Source organism: Miscanthus floridulus, chromosome 13 (genome assembly GCF_019320115.1).
Source record: "Miscanthus floridulus cultivar M001 chromosome 13, ASM1932011v1, whole genome shotgun sequence".
Taxonomy (NCBI): Eukaryota; Viridiplantae; Streptophyta; class Magnoliopsida; order Poales; family Poaceae; genus Miscanthus; species Miscanthus floridulus.
In genome coordinates this window covers 73039705-73049701 of record NC_089592.1, presented here as the reverse complement: position 1 = coordinate 73049701, position 9997 = coordinate 73039705, and the positions used below count along the sequence as shown (strand labels likewise).

General features: G+C 47.1%; 1 protein-coding gene and 1 pseudogene across 1 annotated transcript; both read left to right on the top strand.

Annotated features, from left to right (window-relative positions):
* Positions 1 to 650: 650 nt before the first annotated feature.
* Positions 651 to 2963, top strand: LOC136501119 (histone-lysine N-methyltransferase family member SUVH9-like; annotated as a pseudogene).
* Positions 2964 to 4948: 1985 nt separating this feature from the next.
* On the top strand, positions 4949 to 9668 carry LOC136501120 (7-hydroxymethyl chlorophyll a reductase, chloroplastic-like). Its single transcript, XM_066496615.1, has 17 exons — positions 4949 to 5235; positions 5336 to 5420; positions 5896 to 6004; positions 6254 to 6338; positions 6437 to 6478; positions 6722 to 6800; positions 7231 to 7282; positions 7376 to 7438; positions 7532 to 7629; positions 7855 to 7890; positions 7972 to 8033; positions 8134 to 8161; positions 8609 to 8688; positions 8763 to 8832; positions 8933 to 8990; positions 9101 to 9165; positions 9267 to 9668. The coding sequence occupies exons 1-17, from the start codon at positions 5018 to 5020 to the stop codon at positions 9456 to 9458; spliced, it is 1422 nt and encodes a 473-aa protein (XP_066352712.1). The 5' UTR covers positions 4949 to 5017; the 3' UTR covers positions 9459 to 9668.
* The last annotated feature ends 329 nt before the right edge of the window (positions 9669 to 9997 follow it).

Below are 9997 nucleotides of genomic sequence, written 5' to 3'. Positions count from 1 at the left end.
GCGAGCTATAGAATGGCCGACCGAGGGGAGGCAGGTAGGCCGGACGATGGGGATGGTCGACGGACGGTTTAGGGGAGCTGGCGGCGGTAGGGGCGGCCGGCCCAGATCGGGGTGGGGGAGCTCCGACCATGGTGGTGGTGACGGCGGGGGGAGGGGGGGGGGGAGGGAAGAAGGTGGTGCCACGAGCGAGCTAGGGTTTCGCAACGTGGGCGGGGGAACTCACACGCTAGCAACATCCGTTTTTTTTTTTAATGTGGATTCTTAGACTCTTGTTCTAACCCAACATCACTTTATTTTTGGGCTAGCACTTATTCTCTTTCGGAATTCTGCAAATATCAGGACGAAGAAGCCCTCCAATGCTAACCAAACGTTACTTTATTTTCGGGCTAGCACTGATTCTCTTTCGACATTCTGGCGAATTGCAAATATCAGCACGAAGAAGCCGTGGGCCGTGCTTGGGACTGCTCGTTGCATGTCATTGTGTGCAGTGTCCACCACTCCGCCCACCCGCATCCAGACCAGAACAGCCACCCACACGCCCGCGGCGCTCACGCCGCTCGGACACCCGCAACCTGACCGGAGAGAGAGAGAGAGAGAGAGAGAGAGAGAGACGGAGAAGAAAGGGGACCAGGCGACAGCCGGCCTCGGCAATGGGGTCCTCTCCTCCTCCTCCGCCGCCGCCGCAGATCGATCGTCTCCTCTCGCAATTTCCCATCACCTCCAAACCCGACCCCGACGGCCAATCCCTGCGCAAAACCCCGACCACGTCGCAGCACGGTCGGCGCTGATGCTCGCGCTCACCCCGGAGCTCTGCAACGTTCTCCACCGGGAGCTCGCTCCTTCTCCCGACGACGATCCCTTCTTCGCTCGCTGCCTTCGCCAATCCCAGCTCCGCCTCGAAGCCTCGCCGCCCAGTCTCAGGCCCCCCCTCTTCCTCCGCCGCCGCCGCACCTCTTGCACGAGCCCCTCCTCCGCCTCCTTCTCTTCCCCTCAGCAGAACTGCAGGTGCGGCTGCCACAAGAACCAGGCGCAGGCGGCGGATCCAACCCCTCCGGCTCCAAGAAGAACGCGCGCGCCGCCACTGAGGTGGTGCGCGCCACCCACCTCAGCCCGGCGGACCATCTCCGCTACCGCGCTCTCGTCCGCCGCGCGCCGCCTCACCTTCGAGGCGCTCCGCAGCAGCTTACCAGCGCCAGGAGACCTCTAGCGGCCTCCGCAACCGCCATGACCTCCGCGCCTCCAGCCAGATGCTCTCCGCCGGCCACTGGCTCCACCGCGAGGTCCGCATCGTTTGGCGACATCCCCGGCGTCCTCGTCGGCGACGCCTTCTACTACCGCGCCGAGATCTGCGTCGTCGGCCTCCACCACCGCGCCTCAGGCCGGCATCGGCTACATCCCCGGCAGCCTCCTCGACGAGGGCCACTCCGTCGCCACCAGCATCGTCTCCTCTGGAGGGTACCTTGACGACGAGGACACCGGCGATGTCCTCGTCTACACACCGGCAGCGGCGGCCGCCAGCGCAACCGCGGTCGACCACCACGCCGACCAGACGCTCGAGCGCGGCAACCTCGCGCTCCACAAACAGCTACCTCTACGGCGTGGAGGTGCGCGTCATCCGGGGCCACGACATCGATCAAGGTCCCCACCGCAAGGTCTATGTCTACGACGGCCTCTACAGGGTCATTAGCTCCACCTTCGGCCCCGGCAAGTCCGGCCACGACGTCTGCAAGTTCAAGCTTGTGCGTCTCCCCGGCCAGGACGACCTAGCCAGCAAGACCTGGCACACCCGCCAAGCTGCTCAAGGAGTCCATGGACGCCAGAATCCGCCCCGCCAAGGTACATCTCCCTGGACCTCTCCAAGGGGGCGGAGGGTCCTTCGCGTCCCTGTCTGCAACAAGCTGGACGACGACAGGTCTCCCCTGCTATTTGACTACATTGTCCACCCTGAGTTTCCAGTGCCGCCAGCGCACGCCCCAGTCAAGCAGCACAGGGGCTGCCACTGCGCGACGGGCTGTGGCTCCAAGTGCAGATGTGAGAGGAGGACCGGCGGGGTGCCAGTGTATACTGAGGATGAGACTCTGGTGATGGGAAGGCCGGTGGTGTATGAATGCGGTGCTCTGTGTGGGTGCCCCATGACCTGCGTGAACCGTGTGACGCAGCGAGGGATGAAGCACCGGCTGGAGGTGTTCCGCTCCAATGAGACAGGCTGGGGTGTCAGGGCGCTTGACTTGATACAGCCGGGAGCTTTTGTGTGTGAGTACACTGGGCATGTGGTTGTTATGGATGATCAGCCAGGCAGTGCGCTGATGGAGGGTCGCAGCATCATCGATCCAAGGAGGTTTCCGGAGCGATGGAGGGAGTGGGGAGATGCCTCGGCTGTTGAACCAAACATGAAGAGACGCCAGTTTACCAAGTTGGCAGGGCCAGGTTATGTTCTTGACGTGTCACATAAGAGGAATGTGGCCTGCTACATTAGCCACAGCTGCACCCCTAATGTGTTTCTTCAGTTTGTATTGCGTGGCAATGAGGACGAGTCGTTCCCTCACCTGATGGTTTTTGCCATGGAGACCATCCCACCCATGCGTGAGCTGAGCATCGATTATGGAATTGATGGGGAGTTGAGTGCAAGCTGATACTGGTTCTGAGGCATCAATGTGGCGAAGGCTTACTGGACTTTTTGGATGATAGTGTAGGCGAGGAACTTTTTTGGGATAATAACCATACATGATACATTGGTTTAGTTTTGCCCTAGTTTGCACCCTCTCAATAGTTAAATTCTAGACTTGAGAGTATCAAAAGGTGCTCACATTTCTGTTGTTGTCACTAATCCTTTCTTCAGTTATAGGGCTTACCTGCAAAAGGCATGCTAAATCTGTTTTACTAGTGTTGTGTTGATATGGTTAATGGCTGGCACAAAAAAGACTATGTTTAGCAACTGTGTATTGTGGATGTTTGTGAACTTACCCTGTGTTAGTTGCATGAATGAACAGCTGCTTTATTTTGGGATTTGTTTGCTTTGTGTAAAACCCTCAATCTGAACAATTTTCATGCATATTGAGTCATTTGTGAGCATGAATCACTTGATTGGTGGTCTTGAGATGGTTTAAAACAGTCCTGTTTACTGGGACACCATGCTGTTTGAATGAGGTTGAGGAAGAGGTATATAGATTCCAGGTGTAGTCCTGATTCCTGAGGATAGGAAGTACATCCATCTGGAATGGTGGAGTTGCTGTTTAACTGGGGTTTTAGGTAGCTAACTTAGTGCAGTATGTTTTTTACATGCCTGGGGGATGAATTGGGATGGACACTTTTCTCTTGGTATTTTTTTTTGGATTGGATTATTGAACAATATGAAAATGTAGCATTTGGCTGGGAATGTTTTTGTTCTTCAGTCTTGGTGTAGAGTTGTGGTTTCACATCACAGATGAGATGAATTTGAAACAGGCTTACTGGACTTTTTGGATGATAGTGTAGGCAGGAATTTTTTCAGGATAATAATCATACATGATACATTGGTTTAGTTTTTCCCTAGTTTGCACCCTCTAAATTGTTAAATTCTAGACCTGAGAATATCAAAAGGTGCTCACATTTCTGCTGTTGTCACTAATCTTTTCGTTGTCGCCACTGCTTCAGTTATAGGGCTTACCTGCAAAAGGCATGCTAAATCTGTTTTACTAGTGTTGTGTTCATATGGTTAGTGGTTGGCACAAAAAAGACTGTAATGTTTAGCAACTGTGTATTGTGGATGTTTGTGAACTTACCCTGTGTTAGTTACATGAATGAACAGCTGCTTTGTTTTGGGATTTGTTTGCTTTGCGTAAAACCCTCAAGGGCGTACCTAGTGCAGAGAGCTTCCGCTCCGTGCGGGGCCTGGGGAAGGGTGTTAGTGGCAAGCCTTACCCTTGCCTGTGCAATGCGAGGAGACCGCGACTCGAACCCGGGACCTTCCGGTCACAGGCGGTAAGACTCTACCGCATGCACCAGGCCCGCTTTGCGTAAAACCCTCAATCTGGACAATTCGCATGCATATTGAGTCATTTGTGAACAACTGACCATGAATCACTTGATTGGTAGTCCTGAGAGGGTTTGTAACCAGTCCTGTTCACCGGGACACCATACTGTTTGAATGATGCTGGGGAAGAGACTCCGGCTGTAGTCCTGACTCCTGACTCAATGACTCCTGAGAATGGGAAGTACCATATTACGTTTTGGCTTTTCTTGCTTTTCTAGATAAATAGCTTTTGTATGAACTTAGATATACACTAGATAGATTCCGGGTGTAGTCCTGAGTCCTGAGTGACTCCTGAGGATAGGAAGTACTCCCTTCATTATAAAATATAAGACGCTTTAGCTTTTCTATAAATAGTTTTTGCTATGAGCTTAGATATACACCATGTCTAGATATGTCGGAAAACCAATGTATCTAGAAAAGTCAAAACATCTTATGATTTCGAACGGAGAGAGTACATTCATCTGGAACGGTGGAGTTATTGTTTAACTGAGGTTTTAGGTAGTTAACTTAGTGCGGTATATTTTTTAAAATGCCTGGAGGATGAGATGGGATGGACACTTCTCTCTTTGTATTTTTTGGATTGGATTATTGAACGTAATGAAAATGTAGCTTTGGTTGGGAAAGTTTTTGTTCTTCAGTCTTGGTGTAGAGTTGTGGTTTCACATCACAGATGAGATGAGTTTGCATATATGATTGGTTGCTCCCAGCATACTATGCATGCACGGATGGAGCTCGTTGAGTGGCATATGCATTTTCGTTGAAGATGCATTCGTCTCCATTTCTTTTTTTTGATAAACATTCGTCTCCATTTCGTTTTGCAAGGCAAAGAGTCCTCCAAGGCTCCGAACTTTCCTCAAAGGGTGGAGATGGGCCGAAATTTATGCGGTGGCCCAGTAACATTAGTTTGTCTTAAAGGCCCAAGGCATGGCTCCTCCATCTCCACTCGATCCTCCTCCAAGTCCTCCGTCTTATCACCACCGGTGAGACGAGACGAGCTCCGCCACCATGGCGTCCACCTGCCTCTCCCTTTGCTTGCACGCCTCCTCGCCCTCGTCCTCGTCTCCCGGACCCCGCCGATCCTCCCTCGCCTTCTCCTTGTCCTCCTCGTCCTCCAAGTCCAAGAGAACGCTCAAGGTCAGGGCCAAGGCGCTCAGGGAGGACTGGAGGCAGAAATCCAAGCCCATCCCTCCTGGCGCCGTCTACCCTGCCAAGGACCACTGCAGGTATGTGCCGTGCCGTGCTGTGCATTCCTTTGTTCGTTCGTGTGATTATGCGATGCGATGCTTACCTCTGTTCCTATTTCTGCTTTTGTGGCGACCCAAGCCATTGTGGGCTCTGCGACACATACTACGTTGCGCATGTCAAGACTGCCTGTGCCTTCCTGGGAGACGGCATGTCCCGTGTCGAGGTCACCTCCTTCATCTTAACATTACCTATAACAGCTCAAACAGTTTGCTAAATGGAAATGAAATAGCTCTGCTAATCGTTTGATCAAGCAATGGGCTGCACGCAATTGCTCCCTCCGTCCAAAATTGTACTTCAACTTTTCTAACTTTGATCAAGTTCATAGAAAGCATCTACAATATCAAAATAATTTCATTAAGTTCTCCATGAAATATGTCTTGATAGTGCATTTATTTGAACTTGTAGTTGTAGATGATAATATGTATATTTTTTATAAAAACTTAGGTCAAGTCAAGCAAAAGAAGTTTTGATTTGGAATAAAGCTAAAGTGAACTATAATTTGGAACGGAGTTGAGTAGTAATGCTTGACACAAATTGTACGGTTTGTTTCAGCAAAATAAAAGTGGGGAACTCCCCTTTTCCCTAAAGAAAAGTTGACACAAATTTACAGATACCAACACTCTCCTCACTATATTTAGGATCTTGAGCCACAAGTCCACGGGAGAGGCCGGAAGGAAGGCATGGATGAAATGTACTTTGGAGTCTATGATCAACTCTTGTATGCCAGGAAGACCGAACCTGTTCAAGGTAGCAACTTACCTTTTACAAGTTCTTATCCTTCAACAGCCGCCTGCATCCGTCTAAGGAAGCACGCATATGCAATATACCACAGTCTTGCTCACTGGCCTGTCTTAACAAACTGAAACCAAATACACCTCGAGTGTTGCATCTTATTTCCTGCACTATCTTGATATACTCGACAAACCTTTGTTAGACAAAACTGTACCTTGGCAACTTATGTTCTGTACCCTTTAACATATATGTGCCTTGCAACAGGAGCTCAGTGGACGGGAATAGTGACAACAATCGCAGTTGAGATGCTGAAAGCAAATATGGTCGATGCTGTGGTTTGTGTACAAAGGCACCCAAATAAGATTCAAATGCCACATAATTCTTTCTCAGTGCAATGCACAAGCATTACCACATGGATTCAAATAATGTTTTTTATCCCCTCTGCAGTGATCCTGACGACAGGCTTGCTCCAAGGCCGGTTTTGGCCAGGTATTGTGAAACTGATGGCTTTCAGAATTTTTCTTTATGGCTTGTGTATAACACTCCTTGACTGGATACACATTTGCAATTCCAGACTTTCTGTAACTATTTTGAGCTTAAACTTTTGTTATTAGTCCATTCATGAATTAATCATGCTAATCATCATGCCCCTTGCTTTCTAGAATGGAAGTAACATTTAATCTCGGTAGCCATGCCCTTTTTTTTTAACATAAGGTAGCCATGCTCTTGTAGGACACCAGATGAAGTAATTGCAGCCAAAGGTGTGAAGCCAACATTATCACCAAATCTCAATACGCTTGCCTTAGTCGAGGTAAATCGTTCCTTTTAACGCTATACTTTCTTCCCAGTCCCCCTTATTTTCGATGCAAGCTATGGCACCATGCCTCCTTTCCCTTCCTATAAGTATAACATATAGAAGTGATAATGGGTCATGGCAGCAGATCTCTGAGAGAACATCAGCCGTCTTGTCATTAGTTTAGGGTTACTTGGCCCTGATATTTGTTCCCATTTCCCAGTTCAAGAGAATTAGAAGTAGTTCAATTATATTTGAATTTGTTGCTTGGGCAAGGGTAATTCTGTTAGCCTATTCAATCTGGAGCAGCCCCGTTTGACTCCACATTCCATTGGGTTTCAAAGTCCATTCCAATCATCACTCTAACCATAATGAGACACATCCTATAGTGAAAGCATTATAGTGACCAATTTATAAATCCAGAGAGGTTCATGGTTTCCTTTGGCAGGCAGCTGGTGTAAAGCGGCTTCTTTTCTGTGGTGTGGGCTGTCAAGTGCAAGGTGTTTTCCTTCACCTGGCCTTCTCTTTCTATTGGTGATGTTTTATCAAATATTCAAATGTCAAAGTTGTTAAAGTTATTGTTTGAACTACAGCTTTGAGATCTGTAGAAAAGTACCTTGGTTTGGAAAAGCTTTATGTGCTTGGCACAAACTGTGGTAATTTCGATTTCTCCTCTAAAACCAGTCAATCTTTACAGTTTCTGTCATGGAAGATATATTGTAGCTCTGATATACTGTAATATTTCTTAGTTGACAATGGTACACGTGAAGGGCTTGATAAATTCTTGAAAGCGGCAAGCAGTGAGCCAGAAACTGTTATGCATTATGAATTTATGCAAGACTACAAGGTATGACATTGAAAATAATTAGCTGCATACATTCTTTTCCCCATTTTGGTAGTTTCATGTATGGAAAATCAATAGGATAGGAATGCAGTTTACCTTTCCATATCAACAGCTCAAGAAGCAGTTTTAGGATCAACACAAGAACACATGGCATTCACGGAATTGCCATGCTTTTCCTTTAGAATTTTTTAATGTATGATTGCATTGTATAACTGAGAATATTTACAGGTGCACCTAAAGCATTTAGATGGGCACATTGAAGAGGTAAATATTTGTTTGCCTATAATTTTGAAGCTTTGTGTCTTCCACAATGGACTATTTAATTCAGGGCCTAATTCGAAGCAGGTTCCCTATTTTTGCCTCCCAGCAAACGACCTGGTAGATGTTATTGCACCATCATGCTATAGGTATTATCTGTTCAGTATACCAATGGGTTGTCATTTTCTTTTCCAAATTTTTTATGGGCCGTTCAGAGGTGAGCTAATGATTTGCTTATACCAACTGCAGCTGCTTTGACTACACAAATGGCTTGGCGGTAAGGTTTCCATCATTTTGAATTTGAATAGGGTCTCTGTTTTGAATAGAAACTGTCTTTCTGAGAATCATCTGGTTTTGTTAGACAGAAGTTGTTCCTCCTAGTGCTCATCTACAGAAATAGAATTTGTTGGATCACGTATTGTTTAGAAAAGCTAGAATAATACTGAAACACACTAGATTGGATCACTATGTGTTGCATGATGTGCATTGCTCTTATTATTAGGCACTAGCATAGCTGAACTAATTCTCTTGACCTTGAGTTGCCTCGGTGCTTCTTCAATCTCATGTTCAGAATATCATCTGTTCTGAGAGATTAGCTCTTTATTCTTTTACCTGTTACTTCTAATTAGCTGCTTTCCTCTTATCTTGCTAATCTTCACAGTCTGCTCTCTTGGAGCAGAGAAGCAGTTCAGATTCACTATGTTGTTTGGTTAAATCTCTGCAGGATTTGGTGGTGGGATATATGGGAGTACCAAAATATGCTGGAGTCTCCATGACCCAGCATCCTCAGTACATTACAGTCAGGTAGAGCGAGTAGGATTGTGCAATTATATTGTAAGCAGTAGCTGGTGAGCATCACTGGAACTCTATCCCTTCAGGAACGATCGTGGATGGGAGATGCTCAGGCTGGTAGATGGCCTTCTGGAGAGCACACCTACAATTAGCAGTGTACGCATGTATCCCCAGCAATAGAACTGGCACAACATTCTTCGGAGGCATGCAGCGTAGTACTGGAGACTGACAAGGGTGTTGTGTCTGTTTGTTTCAGGGCTCCAGGCAACCATTTGTTATGGAGACAGTGAAAGCTGACGATGCTGCAAAATTGGGTACCTCCCCTAATCATGTCTATTAAATACTAGTACTTTGCAGTGGTATAAAACTAGTAACAATGATGTATTTGGCTCACATTCATGTAAATAAACGAATGAATCTACAGGGAAAGGCCCTTCGAAACCAGCTCCTAGATTTGTCGGCGACATTCTGGCCTTCCTGCTGAACCTGGTTAGTTCTTGGTCGTCTGCAGGGGAGGATGGCATGAGATTTGTAATGTTAACTGAACACGAATAAATAACCAGATTGTATTGTACGATATGCTGTTTCAGGTTGGACCCAAGGGTCTGGAGTTCGCACGCTACTCTCTGGATTATCACACCATTCGGAATTACCTGCATGTTAGGCGGGCATGGGGAAAACAGAGAGCTGAGCAGCACATCCCCGGGTATGCCAAGAAGATCGTGGAGGCCTACGACAAGGATGGACGGATCGAGGCAATGGTTACGCAGTCAAGTGACTGACTCACCAATTCACACTCTACTAGCCAGTTGTATTTGCATTGCAAGAATGTAGCAGCATTATGTTTGTAATGTGACGTAGTGGTGATGTATACAGTAGAATGTATAGGCTGCCCGGCAGCAGCTCTGATCTGTACATGCTTGCCAATTTCTAGTTTGCATTTGCATGGAACCCAGCTGAGATATGTGAATTCCTGCTACCTTTTTTGAGCATGTCTTTTTGTTCGAAAGTATTTGTCTTGATGATAAAACAAAGATAAAAGAAGCCACAAAGTTCTCTCTCAAATGTTAGAAATCACCAAGTTAATTAGAGAAAAAGAGGAAAATCTAGATGGGCCCCACGTAACAGCACTGAGACAGGGTTTGGTTGGAGAACGCTGGTAATCAAATGCAGGCATTGGTTCACTCCAGTAATAAAATTAGAATAAAACTTGACCAAGATTATTAGTGTTGATTGAGCACTACTTGTACTTTCCACATGTCATGTATGACAAGCTGAGTATTATGTTTTGACCGGGTAATGAGACAGATTTAGGTGTCTG